The sequence below is a fragment of the Sprattus sprattus genome (genome assembly GCF_963457725.1).
Source record: "Sprattus sprattus genome assembly, chromosome: 9".
Classification (NCBI taxonomy): Eukaryota; Metazoa; Chordata; class Actinopteri; order Clupeiformes; family Clupeidae; genus Sprattus; species Sprattus sprattus.
In genome coordinates this window covers 28,267,067-28,287,363 of record NC_137928.1, presented here as the reverse complement: position 1 = coordinate 28,287,363, position 20,297 = coordinate 28,267,067, and the positions used below count along the sequence as shown (strand labels likewise).

Sequence of the window (20,297 nt, the reverse complement as noted above, 5' to 3'; positions counted from 1 at the left end):
GCCTTGTGTGGCGGCAAAACGAAAGGTCTTCAAACGGGCTCTCCGTCCCTGTGTTTGGCATTCATAAAATTGCTTGATACATACAAGTTATGCATTAACAGTCAGACACACACACACACACACACACACACACACACACACACACACACACACACACACACATACACACACACACACAAGCGCAGTCTGTGCTCACTGGGAGTCTCATCAAACCTGTCATCAAGAGCGAAATGGGATTTAGCTAGCCGTCTTCCCAACAGACTTTTAATTAATGGTAATTAACGTGTGTGTATGTGTGAGGATGTCACCTTGCATATGCGCATTGACCCCCCCCCCCCCCACCTCTCTCTCCGCAGTGTTATGATAGGCAGCTGAAGCCGTTGTGGATAGTGGGGGATTACGGCAAGGGCGTAGGTTTGCATAGGGTTGGTAGGGACTAGTCACGACCAAAGTTTGGGAAAGACAAAAAAGTCCCTACCAATATTTTGTTAATTTGAGAAAAAATGATTTTGCACAATATATTTGCAAACTCATTCGTATTATTATCAATACAATGTTCGTCGCCCAGAAGAGTTATAAATACATTTCTAAGTTTTCCAATGCGCCCTCGAGCCTGTGAGACAAGATGCTGTCATTTAATTGGCTGAAGTGGCAGAGTCAGAAACACTACGTGAATCCTGAAAGAGTGCTGCTATTAGTCTGATACGGTAAGCTACTAAATACGCCAGGAAATAATAACGCCTCATATCAGTATTTCGTTTGGTCTCAGCATTGATATTTTTACTCTTTTGTGGTCTGTAGATAGGGAAAAGACACCTAAAAAGAAAAGAGATGCCAGAAGTGTCTTCCACCCATAGAGTAAGGAGCTATCAAAAAGCCCAGGTCGCTGTAGTTAGTCGGAAAACTTAAACTACCCACACTGCGAAGCTGCTAACCCTATATCGCCACCCATGGTACAATGGAAACATGTTTTGAAAGGTGTTAGTGTGTAGAGCATGTAACTTTTGCTTGCATTACATCTCGTCTTGTTGAAGCAAGAAGGATAAGCTACCCTACCCTACTAATTAAACCATGCTAGTTCAGTCTAGTACCAGCAGCCTAGCAACTCATAATAAGGGTGACCAGATGCCTTTTTACCTGGGCATCTCTTTTCGAGACTTAAAAAATGCGTCCGGCCGGGATTCTAAAAACGTCCGGGATTTTGCCTTAATAACAATCTAGTTTTTACGTCCTTACAAGTTTTGGAAAGGGTATCTTCCTTCTTCCGCGAGCTCTTACTGTAGAGAACTGTCATTGGTGGACTGCTTTCCCAGTGTTGTCAGATAGGATAATCATCCTCCAAATACGATCATTTTGAGTCTGATAAGATACGCCATTTCCAATTCCGTTGCGCGAGAGGAGTGGAAGTGTCCTCTTTTTGACAAACTCAAATCTGGTCACCCTATAAACTGGTAGGCCTATGATCCCTAGGATAGTAATAAAACTATCTCCGTTCCCTGTAATGTCTCGACCAATGTCAGCAGTCAACTAAGCTTGGTTAGTGTCTATTGAATTGATGAATTGTTGTGCAGGAAAAACAGCAGCCTGAAGCTACAGATGTAGAGCAGGGTGATGATTAATCAGCATAAGGGGTTCAGATGAGACGTTGAATTGTCCATTTTGGTAAAGATTGCATTCAAATGCTGTTTTTTAAAGGGATGTTTAGACAATTTTACCCATGAATGTTATCAATCACACTGGCTTTTTTGAGAATACATGTTATACTTGAAGGTAGTAAAAAGGTGCAATAAATTGGGATGCCCAAATGTATGTAGCATACAATTCATGAATACATTATTTCATTGCACTGCAATCCAGATGATGTAGGCTTAGTACAGCTCCATAAAACCTGAACCAATTACCTACATATTACAAATGAATTTCAGAACAAACGAATGCACTGCATGTACTTCTCATTAGGTAATTGTGTTCATTAAGGCAAGATTTGGAAATGCATTCAGGAAACTAAGAAATCCAGTGCAGATGTAGTGCAGGTTGAGGAAGAAGCAGCTGGACCATCAGGGCTTCAGATGAGGTCTTACTCATGTTTGGGATATCCAAAAAGGACAACAAAAACATGTGATGTCAAGAAATGTGGAGAACGTTTAGTTTTGTATTTAAACTAGGGTTTATTATTCTTGTTATGTTTAAATCAGTTCCAAGTTCCACAAGTTAGTACACAAATGTTAATATATTCTAATAAAGTTTGCCTGTTAAATATAACATCAACTACATTTTTTAATTTATGTTAGGGGTGGGGGGGTCTGCCGAGCAGTGTCCCTACCAATGCTGAGACCAAACCTACGCCCTTGAATTACGGCAGTGATGGAGTCCTCCTCTGGAGTTAAATGAAGTGTCTCTGGAATGCGCCAGCTCCCCCCCTCCACACCCCCCTCCACACCCCCCCCACCTCCCACAGCTCTGCCACCAGCTCCCTCACTGGACCACAGAGGCCATTGCCTAATCATTGTGATTACTCAGATAGGCTGTCCAAGGACGTGTCCCAGCGGTACTGTGTGAGTGGAGAACATTCTGTGATTTATGTCTGAGCGAGTGGCAGCGGAGGAAGACGTCCCCCAGGGAGGCGAGGGAGCATGGGTGACTTAGGGCTTTGCTGGAGATGGGAGTGTGTGAGAAGGTGAATCCTCCCCCTTCTCACCGTGGCAAAAAGGAATGGGGCCCTTTAAGACTTTTGGACTCCACCCCCATAATGGTTGTGGCTGGGCTCACCTGCTTCCAATGTTGGAGCCAATTAAGCCAACGAGGCTGTGCCCTATTTAAAGGGTGCCTCATTTTTAAACGAGAGACTGGCTGAGCAAGACTAAGAACGAGGACTAGCATTAAGGCATAAGGTAAAACACTTCCCTGATGTGAGGAGAAGTGTTTTGTAACTAGTTATGTGGTTACTGTTGGCCTTGTTTTGTGTCTGTTGTGCCTCTGTTCTGTGTTTGGTCTGTTTGCCTTGTCTGTGTGCCTAGTGTATGTGTTTGTTTTCTGTAAGGCCTGGTATGTACTTAGCTTCAGGCTGAGTCACTGCATGTTTTGGGGCTTGGCTTTGGTCGAGGAGGTTCCTGCGATTCAGCCTCAATTTGGACAAGTAGGTACCTGTCACGAAATATCACGGGACCACTGAAGGTTACTTGAATGTTTGCTTATTTTGCGAACGGATATACAGCACAGAGATACAGGGATACCGAACGACTAAACAAGGCACGTTCGCTCCGGGACAACAGTCCAGCCCAGGAGGGGCGCAGGCTCACAGCACTGCGTTAACTAAGGAACGTTTCACAAGAACACGAAAGCAAAACAAAGAGACAATCTCTGAAAGTAAATGGCTAACTAACAAAACCAGGAGGGTAAACAAAACACGAGTCTAACTTGGCTGGAACAAAACTAAACTAATGACAAACAAGAACAAACGGAATGTATGCAAAGCGAAGACAGGGTTTCTTACGATAAAGCAAGACGAGCTGAGACGTGTGATAACCTTGGAAGTGCGATACCAGACACCGAGTGCATTGTGAGTGGGGTATATGAAGGGACTCTGACAGGTGTATGTGATTAGTCCTCGGTGATCCTTAATGTGGTGCAGGTGAGTGAGAGTGCAGGTGCAAATGCTCAATACACCGGTGAGTGTGAGCGAGAGAGCGCTGAGGTGGGCGTGGCTGGTGCAGGTCTGGGATCTGACGTGACATTACCCCCCCCTCCAGGGACCGCTCCTAAGGGCCTTCGCCATGGTCTACCTCTGGGCGGAGTAGGTGGGCTCTATGGAACTCAGCGAGGAAGTTGGGGCCCATAATCTGGTCCCGGAGCACCCATGCTCTCTCCTCTGGCCCATACCCCTCCCAGTTGATGAGGTATTCGAGGTAACCTCAACGACGCTGTGAGTCCAGGATTTATCGGATGGCATAGACTGGCCCTTCTTCCAGCAGGAGCGGCGGCGGGGGTACGTCAGCGTCAGGCTGTAAAGGAAAAGAGGAGGAAGAGGTGACCGGTGGGTGGTAAGGTTTGAAAAGTGACATGTGAAATACAGGGTGAATACGAGGGTGCGGCGGAAGTTGAAGTTTAAAAGATACCGTGTTGATTTGCTTGATGATAACAAAGGGGTCAATAAAGCGAGGACTTAACTTGCGGGAGGGCAGCCACATCTGGATGTCCCGAGTGGAGAGCCAGACCTTCTGTCCAATAGTGTAGACGGGGTTCGATCTCCTTCAGACATCTACGTGATGCTGATGGAGGTGGACTGCCCTCTGGAGGTGACGGTGTGCCTCCCTCCAGACCCTCTCGATCTGCTGGAACCAGTGATTCACCGCGGGTTGGTTCCCGAGCACGCACTGTAAAGGGGGTGAGGCCCGTTGTGTCCTGGTGGAGGGAGTTCTGGGCGTTCTGGTTCGTAGGAACCGGCTGATCTCTTGCACCTTCCTCTCCGTCTGCCCATTGGTCTGAGGGTGGTAGCCCGAGAACAGGATGACTGTCACACCTAGGCCCGAGAGAAAAGCTTTCCAAAAGCGTGAGATGAATTGCGGACCCCGGTCCGAGACCACATTCTCCGGGATTCCGAAGTGTCGGAAGACGTGGTCGAACAGGGCCGTGGCGGTCTCAGCTGCTGTGGGGAGATGTAGCATGGGTATTAATTTGCATGACTTCGAGAAACGATCGACAACAATAAAAATGCAAGTGTAGCCCTCTGAGGCGGGCAGGATCGTGATAATATCGATGCCTAGGTGTGACCATGGTCTCTCGGGAATGGGCAGCGGTTGTAGTTTCCCTGTTGGTAGCTGTCTGGGTGTCTTTGCCCTGGCACAGGCAGCACAACCAGCCACGAACCTACGAACTGACTCAGCCATGCCACGCCACCAGAACCGCTCCTGAAGGAGCGAGATGGTCACATTGACCCCTGGGTGACCTGTGCCTAGTGAGGTGTGTGCCGATTCGATGACCTGATCCCGCAGGGATGCAGGGAGATATGTCTTTCCGGCGGGGGTGCCCAGCAGAGCAGGATCTTGCTGCAACGCGTCTGCCTGGATGTTCTTCGACCCGGGCCGGTACGAGAGAGAAAAGTCAAAGTGAGTGAAGAAGAGAGCACCTTCGTGAACACCTGAGCCCCCTGCAGCTGCTCCAACGCGGACGGAAGAGGGGAAGCGGGTAGCGATTCTTGACAGTAATGGTGTTGAGGGCACGGTAGTCGATGCAGGGCCGAAGTCCTCCCTCCCTCTTCTTCACAAAAAAGAAACTGGAGGCCGCCGGGGATGTGGAAGGCCGGATGTAACCCTGCTGAAGCGCCTCCTGCACGTAGCCGTCCATGGCCTTCCTCTCCGGAAGAGCGAGAGGGTAAACCCTTCCTCGCGGCACAGACTCACCGGGCAACAGCTCGATGCAGCAATCCTCCGGGCGAATGAGGGGGCAGGCAAGATGCCCGCTGGGGACAAAAAAACATCAGAAAAGGACGCGTACTGAGAGGGGAGCTGATGACTAACCTGCCTGGTGGTGCTCTCCACCGTGGTGGCATGAAGTGCAAGACGTGCTGGGGTAGAGATGGACTGATGAACACGAGGTGGCGCAGTGGTGGGTCGTGAGCTGTACCGGAGAGGTGAACTGCCGCACCTGCCGTCTCGTGAGCGGGTGACCTGTGATAGAGTGAAGACAAAAATAAGTGGTGCTCGGGATGCGTTGCAGACCAAGCCACTGACATAAAGACCCCGAAATTAAGTTGCCAGCGGACCCTGTGTCAATCAGGGCTTGGGCTGTGAGGGAAGTAGAAGGAGAAGTTAGTATGACAGGGGTAAATAAGAGATTACACTTGAATCTTTTCCGGATTCGAACTCACCCCGGATCGGGTGGGGCGAGTTGGACACTCTGGCACTGACACTGGCCAACGTGCGGAACTGTCGGGTGTATTCCTGAAAGGACATCCTGGAGCCCTGCCGCTCGTGAAGAGGCTGGACCTGGGAAGAAGAGTCTCCCTCAGGGACTGCAAGTAACAGGTTCACAAGAACACGAAAGCAGAACAAAGAGACAATCTCTGAAAGTAAATGGCTAACTAACAAAACCAGGAGGGTAACACGAGTCTAACTCGGCTGGAACAAAACTAAACTTGTGACAAACAAGAACAAACAATATGTATGCAAAGCAAGAGCAAGCGAAGACGAGCTGAGACGTGTGATAACCTTGGAAGTGCGATACCAGACACCGAGTGCATTGTGAGTGGGGTATCTGAAGGGACTGTGACAGGTGTATGTGATTAGTCCTCGGTGATCCTTAATGTGGTGCAGGTGAGTGACAGTGCAGGTGCGAGTGATCAATACACCGGTGAGTGTGAGCGAGAGAGCGCTGAGGTGGGCGTGGCTGGTGCAGGTCCGGGCTCTGATGTGACAGTACCCAAGTGCAGGTGATTTTAAAAGCCTTTGAGTACGGCCTGTATGTTTCTTTTGTATGTTTTATTTCATGGGCACATATGTTGGGGAATATATTTCCTCTGTTAATAAATAGAGCTATATTTTGTACAAAAGCCACCATCTTCTGTGCAGTGTTTTTTCCCAACCTCTTCACCCAGTCCAGTAGCCACATCCCAAAAATAACGTGGGGTGACCGTCCTGTTCTTCACAGAGTGTTTGTGTTGGAGAATGGTGTCTCTTTCCCACCGTCCCATAAGCTCCTTGGCAGAGAGGTGCCTCGGCTCTCGGTTCTTGGCACCACGCACTACTGGGATGGCACGAAGAGTGCCAGGATGATGCCAAACATGCCTGTGTACTCCTCTTCAGCCTGTTCGCTCTCGCTCTCTCTCTGCGTGTCCCCTAATCTCTCCCTAAATCTCCAACTCTCCTCTTCTTCTTACACACTCTACCTCTATTTCACCTTTCTCTCTCTCAATCCCTTTCTGTTCTTGTTCTCGTTTTACTCTTTGTTTTACCTTCTCAGTATTGTCTTCCAGGGCCTCCCTTCCCTCAATCTCCTCCCTGTCTTCCAGCCCCTGCCCTGGGCTTGTAACCTCTCCAAATGAGGCTGTTCAAAGAGCTGTCAGTTAAACAGCAGGGCCCGCAGATACAACACAAACTCACGGTCATATTTAAGCTCCCATTCTGCAGCCTGTCTCTGCCTCTCTCTCTCTCTCTCTCTCTCTCTCTCTCTGTCTGTCTCTCGCTCGCTTCCTGCCACTTTCTCCAGCTCACCATACTTTTGGGCCTTATACACCAGGCTGTGCTGTGAGCCTGAACAGCCAACAAAAGAAAAGGCAAAAGAAGTGCCTCTGATGATGCTTCCTAGAATTCTTATTTGTCAATTAAACGGTAATCTCCATTCTCAGCCCCTGGACAGTCACCTATTAAAGCGTCAAACTTAATGAGCAATTTTCTCCTCTCGTTTATCCATCTAATCAGTCCCTGGAGACCGGGCCGAGTAGACTGCTGGGGTGGGCCTGCATGCTGTCCTGTGCCCTCCTTTATCCAGGCCATCTCTCAGAAGCTGCTCCAAGGCCTTCGATCAACATAGCGTGGCTAGCCTCCGTAGTCCGAGGCAGCGTGCCCCTTGCCCTTCATCTGTATGCCGCCTCACACGGGTCCCCTGCCCAGCCGTCTTCACGCTAATTCCCGTTTAATTGCATTCTTTCCCTTTTTGCTTTTTCCCTCCATTTTCCTGTTTAAACACAAAGCGCCTAAAGCGGAAGAAGAGCGAGACAAAGCCTGCCTCTCTCTGGAATAATAATGTGGAACCAGAGAGAGAAAAACACAGAGAGATAGGGACAGAGATAGCGGGGGAGTGAGAGGGAGATAGTGAGAGGGAGAGGGAGAGGGAGAGAGAGAGAGAGAGAGAGCTGCAAGTATGGGAGCACATGAAAGGAACATGCTGCGCCATCTTGTATTCTCCCGTAGATCCAACACTCGATGATAACACGTCTGTGTGTGTGCCTGTGTGTGCTCGTGCGTTCCTGTGTGTGCTTATGTGTGTGTGTGTGTGTGTGTGTCTGTCTGTTGGCACATTGGTTGCAGATAAACATGCTGCTTAACGTCGCCTTTCAAATCCAGGAAACTAGAGGATAATAGATTCAGCAGATTGTGACCCGTTACACATGTGTTTGTTGTATGCATATAAACATAGAGAACATCGAGAGATCACAGCATTAGTGGCTCCGGCACCCTGGCATACATAGGGTGTACTCTTCTCAGTAGGATGCTGTGGAAACAAATCTAGTCATGGAACTGGGGCAGGTGTCTGTGTGTGTGTGTGTGTGTGTGTGTGTGTGTGTGTGTGTGTGTGTGTTTGAGTGTGAGTGAGTGAGTGTGTGTGTGTGTGTGTGTCAGTCACAGGTGTGTATCAGTCACAGGTGTTAGTGGCCCAGAGGTTTTGATGCATCTCAGCTTTACAGAGGCTGTGGCCTTGGAGAGCTAGTACTAGGTAAAGGCTCTCAAGCACAGGAGAACAGATGGAAAAAATGGTGACTCGCAAGACAGAGGTTTTCCTCTTCCAGTACTATGAAGTTGCCCTACATCTATATATAATATAGTCAGGTTTATAAATCATTGATGTTTTTGTGAACTCTTTGCTGATTAATAACCGGGGCAGTAGAATGTATTTTGTGCACATATGGGGCACAGGATCAGTACTCACTTATGGGGCAAAGCACAGGATCAGTTCTCACGTATGGGTATTAGTACAGGATCAGTACTCACATATGGGTATAAGCACAGAATCAGTACTCACATATGGGGCAAAGCACAGAATCAGTACTCACATATGGGGCACAGGATCAATACTCACATATGGGGCAAAGCACAGGATTGGAAACTGCTGGCTGGTGTCGGAAGGCAACTTCAAATTCTACGGTGTATTGTTGTGAGTGCTATGAGACCAGACATGGTGTTGTATTCAGAGCGTGAGCCATTGTTTACTTTATTGGGTTAATGATTCCCTTTGAAGATGTGATTGAGGAAGCCTTGGAAAAGAAGAAGTATGCAGAACTTGTAGAGATAGGTTGTTTACTGAGAATGAACGAACTCTATCTGACCTGATATACTGTATACGTCCACAAATTAAATAATATAAAATAATATGATTTGGTGCACTTGGTGTTTGAGGCTAAGCTAAATCAGCCACAACATTTCCGCTGGAATCGGGTTTTGGAGACAGTTACTCAAAGGACGTCTCAGGCTGCTGTAAGAGCGAGCCAGTGGTCATGGCCTGAGGCTTTCACAGATATGATCTGGACTCTTGAGGACATGTGAACTAAACTGTATTATACATGAAGAAGCTCACAGATATGGTCTGGACTCTTGAGGACATGTGAACTAAACTGTATTAAACATGAAGAAGCTCACAGATATGGTCTGGACTCTTGGGGACATGTGAACTAAACTGTATTATACATGAAGAAGCTCACAGATATGGTCTGGACTCTTGAGGACATGTGAACTAAACTGTATTATACATGAAGAAGCTCACAGATATGGTCTGGACTCTTGAGGACATGTGAACTAAACTGTATTATACATGAAGAAGCTCACAGATATGGTCTGGACCCTTAGGGATATGTGACCTAAACTGTATTATACATGAAGAAGCTCACAGATATGGTCTAGACTCTTGGGGACATGTGAACTAAACTGTATTATACATGAAGAAGCTCACAGATATGTGAGGACACTTGGGGACATGTGAACTAAACTGTATTTTACATGAAGAAGCCTGTTGTTGCAAAATGTTTGGATGCCCAAGGTGACCAGGGTTACCTTAGAACGAGGAAGTAAAAAAAAAAATTTCTGGGCAGTTTTTTTTGCGCCCCTTTCTATATTCCTAACCAATATTTTGACATTAAAAAAATAAAACTAACAGTAGGGTTAAATGAGCCAAAAATCGAAAACGGAGGCGTAGGTTCTTTATTGGTATTGTCAGAACATGCTAGCATAGCGAGGCATTTGGTTCCAATGTGTGTGTGTCTTATGAAGAGGCTTTTACATGACTAGACGGGCCGAAGTACAAACCTCATCAATGGGCCACCTTTACTGTCGTTACGATAGGTGAAATTAATGATATTGCAATTTCGCGAGGCGCAGGCAAATGTACTTATGATGTACAATACACATTAAGGGTTGCTACAATATGTTATCATGAAAACACTTATAAACACAGTATTTCAGAGATCAAACTGATTTTGGAGAAACAGTGTATAATGAGTAAATAGACAACACATGGGAAAACATTAATACAACTTCTTCAGGGGGTTATCAAACATGATTGTGAATGATGAACATTTACATGGATTTATGGGAACAGCCGCTCGACAGCGCCTCGTCTGCTGCAACCAATTACAAAACAAACTTGCTCCAACAATATCAAGTAGGCCTATGCGCAAAGTAACGTATTTTTTAACGACATTGAAGCGAAAAAAAAAATTGTCACAAAGCTACATTAAGCATACATACTGTAACGTGCCGGCATAGTCGCCCCATAATGCCGTGCGGCGGGCGCTTACTTTTCTATGTGTGATGCACTAACGATGTCCCCTAACAATGTTCCTTACTGTTCCTCATTGCATGTCGTTGTTCTGTATTGGGACTGAGTTTATACAGGTGTGTGACGGTAACACAGTCTATTTGCTGCGATCGTTGTTGTGTTTATGTGAAAGAATCGCAGTCTTACAAGGCAAAAAAGCTTTTTAAAGTTGTAATTCCGTTTTCGTGGAGAGAGGGGGCGGGGGGGGGGGGGGGTGTTGGGCGCCAGGAGTGAAGCTCGCCTAGAGCGCCAAATGTGCTAGGGCCGCCCCTGGCTGGTGGCGTCTGCTTCCTCCGGAGCTAGGGAAGTGCTGGAGGAGTAGGCCTACAATCAAACGCGAGAATGTAAAAGTCAAAATTAAGTTTGTCCACACACGCATAAGGCAATAGCAGGGCTACTTTCCTTGATGGTGTGGAGTTGAGTGCAGTGAACAAATCTCGTGGCTGATCGCTCAGGGTTCCGAGAAGAGTAGCTGACTCCGGATCTCGCCTCCGTGCGTAGAGTCGGTCGTCGTCCGTAGCCAGGTGCGAGCCCCGAGAAGAGATCTCAGTTAGTTCTTATGTGGTGACCCAGCCAATCCCGTAGGTTGTTAGTCAGCCCGCATATAGGGAGCACCTGTGGAGGAACGTCGCACAAGCACAACACGAACAAATACACAGATAGGGCTAGGTTGTCCCGCCCCCAAACATATGTTGAATGTGAGACATTTGCCCCGTTACATGTGTGTCAGGTGGGAACCTGCTAAGAATATAACATGCTTTCAACTGGCTTGGTCGGACAGATACTTACAACATCAAAGCCTCAAAGACTAATGATTTCTTAGGAGGGAGTTGTGTGATGGCATATAAACAATTAGTGAACATGCCTGTTTGATCTTTTTGATCTTTATCGTCTTAAGTGATCTGGGCTTTCAAACCCTAGGAATCTCTCCACAGAGTAGACTACCATCGTCCCTGTAATAATACATGGCCTGGTTCTGTTCAGTGGATGAAAGAGTTGTGACTGTCTGTCTGGAATAAAGTACATCCAAGTGTGTGTGTGTGTGTGTTTGTGTGTGTGTGTGTGTCAGTCAAAGCCTTTCCCTGTAAGCACACACCTTACTGTCTGCACATGTGTCTGATTCATTCTGATATGCCACAGATCACAGATTTAAGAGCAGCCTGCAGTCATATGCCGATATGCTGTGATGTTTTTGGCCCTGGCGTTTCTGCGATCATCACCGTATTCAGCACGTATCTGTATTCTGTAAACACATTGACACGGCCCATCTCCACCTCCCCTTGCTCCCTCCAATCTTGGTGCGCTTTGCAAGATGGCATAAATCAAACGTCAGAGACAGAAGTGGCGGCAGATACTGAAAGCTGGTAGAGGAATCAGAGAGACAGGGGTAGAGGCTGGAGAGAGACAGACACATCTCACGTCACCGGGAAGGGGTAGTGTGAACAGAATGTTTCCCTTCAGTTTTCTGAGCACTAACAACACAACAACTAACACTCCAAGGTGTCCCAGTAGAAGGAGAGAGTGAGAGAGAGAGAGAGAGAGAGAGAGAGAAAGACACATTAGGACCTAGATCAATATTCTTCTTTCTCTTCTTTTCAAGATTAATTCAGCACGAGGACTTTTGAATCCCAAGGATTGTCAGCAATTGTGGCGATTCATGTATTGAATGTGAATTAAAAACCCACACAAGCATAAATAACTGGACCTTATCAGAGGCTCCCAAACTCATGATGAATGATTACTTGTGGAAACCCACTCGGCAACGCTGGCTGCCCGTCTACTCGCCAGTTTAGAATCAAGAGCGACAGGAACTCAGAGGAATTCATCAGAGAAAGAACCTCTGGGTAGTCCATGCCAAGGGCAGGCAACTTCCGTGGCGGCCATGTTTGTGACTCCATTGCCTCGTTCTTTGAGGCAGTAGTTGACTTGAGCATGTGTTGACTTTGCACGTCTTCTCCAATAAGGAGTCAGCTACTAGTAAGCGCCTGTTGAAACTCGCATTATCATGGTGTAGAAGTGCTGCTTTTAGCTCCAGATAGACTCTCTGTTAGACTGCAGTGATTCACTGATACAAATAGTAAAAGAAGCTCCTGCTCTGAGCTCTGAACTCTGCCTGTCAGTCTCAGGAGGATAAGTGCCTCTCTGGTGCACACAGCACTACAGCCTCTACAGCTGACCAGACCCTGTTTCTCAGCTCACCTGACCCTGTTTCTCAGCTCACTAGATTCTGTTTCTCAGCTCACCAGATCCTGTTTCTCAGCTCACCAGATCCTGTTTCTCAGCTCACCAGATCCTGTTTCTCAGCTCACCAGATCCTGCTTCTCAGCTCACCAGATCCTGCTTCTCAGTTCATCAGATCCTGTTTCACAGCTCACTAGATCATGTTTCTCAGCTCACCAGATCCTGTTTCTCAGCTCACCAGATCCTTCCTCTCATCTCACTAGATCCTGTTTCTCAGCTCACTAGATCCTGTTTCTCAGCTCACCAGATCCTGCTTCTCAGCTCACCAGATCCTGTTTCTCAGCTCACCAGATCCTGCTTCTCAGCTCACCAGATCCTCTTTGATTATTTGTTGTTTGTTTAGGGCATACCTGGGCATTGTACGGCCCGCGGGCCAAATACGGCCCTCCGGGTGATTCTGACCGGCCCGCGAAAGATTACATGATAATTCCATTTTTTTTTTTTTTTTTACAAAAAAATCATTTTCATTTTCAAACTGTTTTCTTAAGGACTTCGGAATACCAGCTGTAAACACAGCTGAAGTGTTGAAATTGAACTTGAAATTGAATAAGGTGCCAGATATCTAGAGACTTCCAGGCGAAAAACACCTGTTGGTTTGCCCAACGATAGATGCTGCGTGTGCTTTCTATTACTGTGTATGCATGGCAAGTTTGAGAGCGCCGAAGTTGCGTAGTGGCCGCAAGCGGTATTGCAGACAGACAGAGATTTCAAATTGGATATGAAGATGAAATCTGACATATAGTTTCAGCGTTAAACTAATAACATAATTGCTGTCTGTGGTTCTATATGGGCTGTGGAAATAATTTAGAAAAATTATAGTTTGAGATGGATTGATAATTGATATAATTGAGAACCCCTGGTTAAATGTGTTCTTGGACACATCAATTTGAAAGCTGGACCAAAGTGTTTGATTTAATTCAATTACAACAAGGCCTAATACAAAGATAAGATGTAAGTACAGTTTGGAGTCTGGACAGTCTTTTTTACTCAACGCCTCAATAGGTAGATCTTGCCTTCACCAAGGCAAAGGTTGGTGATCTTAGGCCTAAAAAGTTTGGGGACCACTGATGTAGGCATATAAAGTCAAAAAGGCAACAAAACTGGGACAATTTTCTTAACACAGTTACACAGTTCAGTGACTTGTTGTCTTGTTTATTTTGGCTACAAAGATGATGTGATGTCTTTAGAAAGCTAAGAAAATCCTTGTTTCAATAGTATATGAAACTCAAAATGCCCTTTGTTATTAATGTGACTAAAAATGAGTCAAATGTTACACATTTTGTTTATCATTTTGGAAATTCAATTTGAATAAATTATATTTTTGAAAGCTAACATCACATTTGAAATGCCAAATAATAACATACACTCTTACTCTTATTATGCATAATTGAGTTCGGCATTTTGGCCCGGCCCTCCAAAATATTTTCAGTTGCTCATTTGGCCCCCTGGGGAAAATAATTGCCCACCCCTGGTTTAGGGAGCTCTGGATTTCTGCTTCTCCATGGCCCATTCTGGCTACATGGCCCATTCAAAATGCAAGCAGTGATTTCTCCCACAAGCCTGAGCCATCGTGTGAATACTGCTTCTAAGCTCAAGGGTGTTGAACATGAAAAGGGTGAAGATAAAAGGATCCACCTTTCAAACTATGGAACTGAAGTGCCTCTACTCCTTTCTCCAGTAGCAGTGGTTCACTGATACAAATAGTAAAAGAAGCTCCTGCTCTGAGCTCTGAACTCTGCCTGTCAGTCTCAGGAGGATAAGTGCCTCTCTAGTGCACACAGCACTACATCCTCTATCCTCTACAGCCTCGACAGCCTCTACAGCCTCAACAGCTCACCAGACCCTGTTTCTCAGCTCACCAGACCCTGTTTCTCAGCTCATCAGATCCTGTTTCTCAGCTCACAAGATCCTGTTTCTCAGCTCACCAGATCCTTCTTTTCAGCTCACTAGATCCTGTTTCTCAGCTTACCAGATCCTGCTTCTCAGCTCACCTGATCCTGTTTCTCATCTCACCAGATCCTGCTTCTCAGCTCACCAGATCCTCTTTTAAGATTTGTTGTTTGTTTAGGGAGTTCTGGATTTCTGCTTCTCCATGGCCCATTCTGGCTACATGGCCCATTCAAAATGCAAGCAGTGATTTCTCCCACAAGCCTGAGCCATTGTGTGAATACTGCTTCTAAGCTCAAGGGTGTTGAACATGAAAAGGGTGAAGATAAAAGGATCCACCTTTCAAACTATGGAACTGAAGTGCCTCTACTCCTTTCTCCAGTAGAACTAATGCCATGTTTATTATCCATCATAAGCTACATGTGTTTTTTCAGCTCCTCTTTTAGAGGGCTCCATTCAGTTGCAATGAGAAAAGACAGATGCCCTTATTATTCAGTTATTCATGGCTGGAGAGACGGAGGCTTTTTCACAGCATGCATTTTTAATCCCAACACACCAACATCAACAGCTCCCGCATCCGAGGCTGGTACCCCTTCTCTTCCCATCATCTGACTCTCATCCGAGGCTGGTACCCCCTCTCTTCCCATCATCTGACTCTCATCCGAGGCTGGTACCCCTTCTCTTCCCATCATCTGACTCGAACCCGAGGCTGGTACCCCTTCTCTTCCCATCATCTGACTCGAACCCGAGGCTGAGCATGGGCTGGCGCATTCATTCTCTCACTCTTGCACAGATAGGCTCCAGTGACTGCACTGCTGTGTGTCCAGGTGCAGGGAGAGGAAGAGAAAAGGAACAGTAACAGTGAAACTTCCCTCTCACTGCAAAGGGGTGTGTGTGTGTGTGTGTGTGTGTGTGTGTGTGTGTGTGTGTGTGTGTGTGTGTGTGTGTGTGTGTGTGTGTGTGTGTGTGTGTGTGTGTGTGTGTGTGGTGGAGGTTTAGGGAGAGAAGTTAAACAAGCAGTATATGAAGAGTGGGGCTGAGTGCCAAGCCCAGAGCTGGAGTGACAGGAAGGCAGAAGAGAGAGGTAATGGTTTTGGCCAGGAGCCTGCACTAGCTAGGCTACACCCCGCAGAGCTGCAGAGCCCAGGAAGCAGAAGAGAAAACAGTCCTCTTAATGCACAGTGTTTTTTCTTCTTCCTCCTCTTCCTCCTTGTCTCTCTCACTTCCTTTACCAGTCATGGTCTGGGAGGGAGAGGGCAGAGGGTGTGGCAGTAGCACTATGTCTTTGTTGTGCTAATATTGATTCTCTCCAGCAAGATGCTGGGCCTGAAGCACAGTGTGGTTGTTAGTGTCTAGTCTTGTCTTATAGTTTGTAAAAACCCAAATATAATCGAATGTACGGGCATTAAATGGTGAAACTGCAGAGATTCACAAGCTCATAAGATGAGCTCACTGCGTCGGATCAATAATCACTCCGTTGATTGATGGTCTCTATCCTTCTCTCTCTCTCTCTCTCTCTCATTCTCTCTTTCTTTCTTTCTTTCTTTCTCTCTCTCTCACAGAGAGCCTGTACCGCCATGGCCGTCGCCGATGCCACCCCCAGAGCAGCATTGATGGCCTGGAGGATATTGAGGTAGATTCCTCCACACTACAGCACACTCATGGCCAACCATTTACCTCTGCATGTGGCAGCAGAATGGTACTTATCTCTAAGCGCACAGTTTAAGGAGAAGTATTGTACTGTGCATCTAGGCTGATAAAACCAGATGAGAAAATATCTTAAGATGTCATATGTCAATTTGGATAGCCTGTTTGAAATACTTTACAGTTAGTGAATAATTTGTAAACTAAATTGCCTCTCAACCAGCCTTTAACATTTAGATGCTTGTAATCCCAACTGTCCTGTTTTGCTAACTGTAAACAGATCGTTTTTAAAAGATGGGCTGTGGAAATTAAGTGGGACTGTTTGTTGACTTGCTGTATGTACTTATAGTTCAGCCTGTGCTAGAGGCAGTCTCTCACAGCTGGGCTCTGCCCTTGTGCTACAAACAGAACTCTCTAGAAAAATCACTCCTCTTGCTCTCACTTGACCTTTGATGTTTCATCCTGACTTCACCTCTTCTCCTCTAACCCCCAGAGGAAGTGTAAGACTGAGGTTCTGATCTTGCTGGTGCACGGTGGGAACATCCTGGACACGGCCGGTGGTGACCCGGGCACCAAGGCGGGCGACGCGAGCACGCTGGCATCGGTGCTGGAGAAGGTGTCCAGGGCCCACTTCCAGGCAGCTGCAGAACATGTGCTCATCAAGATGGTGCCCTGCCCAGCGGTGTGCGCCAAAGCCTTCTCTCTCGTCTCCAAGTGAGTGATAAAGGGAAGACTAATAGTGTGTGTGTGTGTGTGTGTGTGTGTGTGTGTGTGTGTGTGTGTGTGTGTGTGTGTGTTGTATAATATCCTGAGGAAAATAGGAGTTCATGCATTAAAGAGACTTTTGCCTTCTGACCATATCCTCGGGAGCATTTGTAACAGAAGGTGACACTATGTATAGATATATTTGTGTTTATTAGACATATTGATGTGTTTGGATAGAGAAGAGCAACTATTGACAGCTTGTCCTATATATTCCTAAAGGTGGTCTGATTTAAGACTTAAAGCCGGGGGCTTTCTGTGTGTATCATGGAATTCAGGAGCACATGGTGAGCGGGTTGGAACAAGTGCATCTGTTTGGCATCCATACTAACTCAGGCTAATCAGTGGGACTGCCATTAGTGGGCCGCCCGCAGATGGCAGAAAAGATCTGGCCTCCCGCCGGAGTCAAATGTCTTGGCCAGACAGAGATGGCGCAGTGGCAGCGCTGATGAAGGTTAAACAGAGGAGAGCATCGCCCTCAGCATTTAGGAAGAGAACAAACACACCGCCGGAAAGACGCCGCCGCCACGCTAATTAGCATGCCACTGACATTTACCGCCCTATCAACCGCGAGCGGAATATGAAATTCATAACCTTTATGGCTACAGTTCTAGTCTCCTTTTTAATTGTCTTTTTTAAACAGTGTAAACCTCTGTAGACACTTTCCCGGCAGGCCGACATGAAAGAGCATCGATTCACAAGCAATCTATTAATTGCCTGGCTGTTCCTGCCTTTCTCTGGGGCTCAGAAAAGACAGAGTGATGGAGCACTGTGTTTACCTAACTAACTACCTCCGCACCGTCTCTCTCTCTCCCCGTCTCTTCTGTGATGGCGCCTCTTGACAAGGTTATGGGGGGGTGGGAGGGGGATGACAGCGGAGCAGATTTCTTGCCAGGGCCGGTTGAGGCAGGATGCACATGCACACCTGCACCGGATCCTCTCTGGGAGCCCTAGTCTTTGTGCACTCCCAGAATTGCGCGGCGTATGAATCTCCTTTTGATCACCGCGGGTGATGAAGGCTGAGGGGAGCTGCAGGACCTGTAGGAGCTGCTAGGTTCCTTTGGACGCCACGCCGCTTCAGACCCCATGCAGCAGGAGAGAAAGCTGGCGGCTCAGGCTTTTATCCCTGCACCAGGCCTCCACACACAAATACAAATAAAGGCTCACTGTGTGTGCAAGGTCTGGCCAGTCATATGCATTATTTTGAGATGGTTTTGATGAGTCATTACAAACATTTTAAGGTGCTTTGCTGATTTTGTTAGATGTTGTGATCTTTTGACTGGAAGACATTGGTGCACAGGGCGGAGAGGGAAATAAAAAGAGAAAGAAGCTAAGCTAAAAAAGGGACTGTAAATCGGGGTGGTAAGCAGAACTAAAGGTTGTGTCCTCAGCAGTTTGATTTCTGCCTTGCTGAAGCTCTCCATGATGAAAGTTTGGAAAGAAAAACATCCTTTTGGAGCACAGCAGAGCTGAGTTACTGCCACATCTCTCAATTCCCTGCTCTCTGACAGCCAAAACTCACGCACACACAAGCACCCCCCCCCCTTTCTCTGACACATACACATAAACACAGATAAACTAGGCCACATAAACACTCTGTCACACACACACACTCAAACAAGCTCACATTATCATGCTGTGGCACATATTCTCCAGCTCCCATGTAATTTAAACAGAGCAGCCTTCTGTAAACTCAGTGGCAGGAGAGAGGCGTCGCGACCCTGTTTATTTGCATGCCAATCAACAGTGACAACAACAACAACAACAACAACAGCAGCATTAAAGGAGTACGCATTGGGGAGGGAGGAAAAGATTGGCGGCACGGAGCAGCACATTTAATCTGCTGTGGTCGGCCAGCTTGTGGCAGTGAGAGCCAGCGAGGGGTGGAGGAGTGAGACGTGACGCAGGCTACCTAAGACAGCCGGCCGCCCGCAGCAAACAGGGCCACTGCAGGAGGGCCACAGCACAGCAGCCTCACAGTATGCCCACTCCCTTCCTCCATCGCTCCCTCCCTCCCTCCCTCAATCGCTCCCTCCCTCCATCGTTCCCTCCCTCCCTCAATCGCTCCCTCCCTCCATCGCTCACTCCCTCACTCCCTCCCACCCTCGCCGTGTGAAAGCAGTTTCACGCATTTTGTGCAGTCCTCCAAGTTAATAGCTCTTCATTGTTTCTCTACTATGCTTCCTCGTTCCTGGGTGACACAGGGGGTAAAGATGCCGGGTATAAAGTGTGTGTGTGTGTGTGTGTGTGTGTGTGTGTGTGTGTGTGTGTGTGTGTGTGTGTGTGAGTGTGTGTGTGTGCAGTGCCGCTGCAAGCCATTTTGATGCCCTAAGCATAACACCTTTATGATTCTCGTCTTAGTCCCGTGCTTCTCCTTGTACCTCAGAATAGACACGGCGAAAAAGGAACAGTAGCCTATAGAAAGAGACAAAATATTCAAACAAAGAAATACAAATTTAAAAAAAATGAACATTTTAAATCTGAAAGCAGGCAGCCAAGGTGCTCTCCCCCTTTGTTTATCAACTATATGATAAATCTAATCTAATATAAAATAATAGAATGTAAAGTAAAGTAACATCTAGCTGGCCTACTTGTTAGGCCTACTTGTAAAATGCATAACTTCCTCAACCCCAAATGAGTGACACTTTCTTTCAGGTACGCGTGCGCGCTATTTACCTCAGATTTTCCTTTAAATGAAATGATAGCTAGTTATAGTCTCCATGATTTAACTTCTACAATTATAATGGGTGCCTGTGACACTTCGTATGAACGAGTTCATATTCATGAGTTCATATTCACACATATTAACACCAGTTCTTCATGGGAAAAGAATGCTGATATGAAATACCCAACCCTTCTTGCACCTAAGTTAAGTTGTAACATATTTGAGTGTACTAACATTAGCAATAACGTCAGCTATTTTGAGGTGAATGCATAGGCTAACCATTAAATTAGCAGCACATTTTCCGTATTTAACAATGATTAAACATGGACTTATCTGAAAGTAATGGACGGGCATCATCTCGCAGTTTCTTTCTCTTTCTTTTTCCCGTTGTCATTTTGAGGCCATTTTCGGAAAGTTGACCTGGCCTCCTGCCAAAGTTCGTCCTTTCCACTGAGGAAAGTGCACCCACCACGGCGAGCTCGGGAATTGAGGGGGGGGGGACCATCGTAACTTTTTTTGAGCAATTAAATATATCTCTTGTTCTGCCTGTTTTGGGATATACATGCCTAAAAGG

The 20,297-nt window shown here is 46.7% G+C and overlaps 1 protein-coding gene across 1 annotated transcript in view; it reads left to right on the top strand.

Moving 5' to 3' along the window:
* Positions 1–15,969: 15,969 nt before the first annotated feature.
* Positions 15,970–20,297, top strand: part of LOC308370422 (membrane-associated phosphatidylinositol transfer protein 3-like) — a gene marked incomplete at both ends in the record, with an annotated part of 47,961 nt that continues 43,633 nt past the window's right edge. The window contains 3 exon segments of the mRNA XM_080845074.1: positions 15,970–15,988; positions 16,215–16,285; positions 16,790–17,010. Of these exon segments, the coding sequence (XP_080701200.1) occupies positions 15,970–15,988; positions 16,215–16,285; positions 16,790–17,010 (311 nt within the window).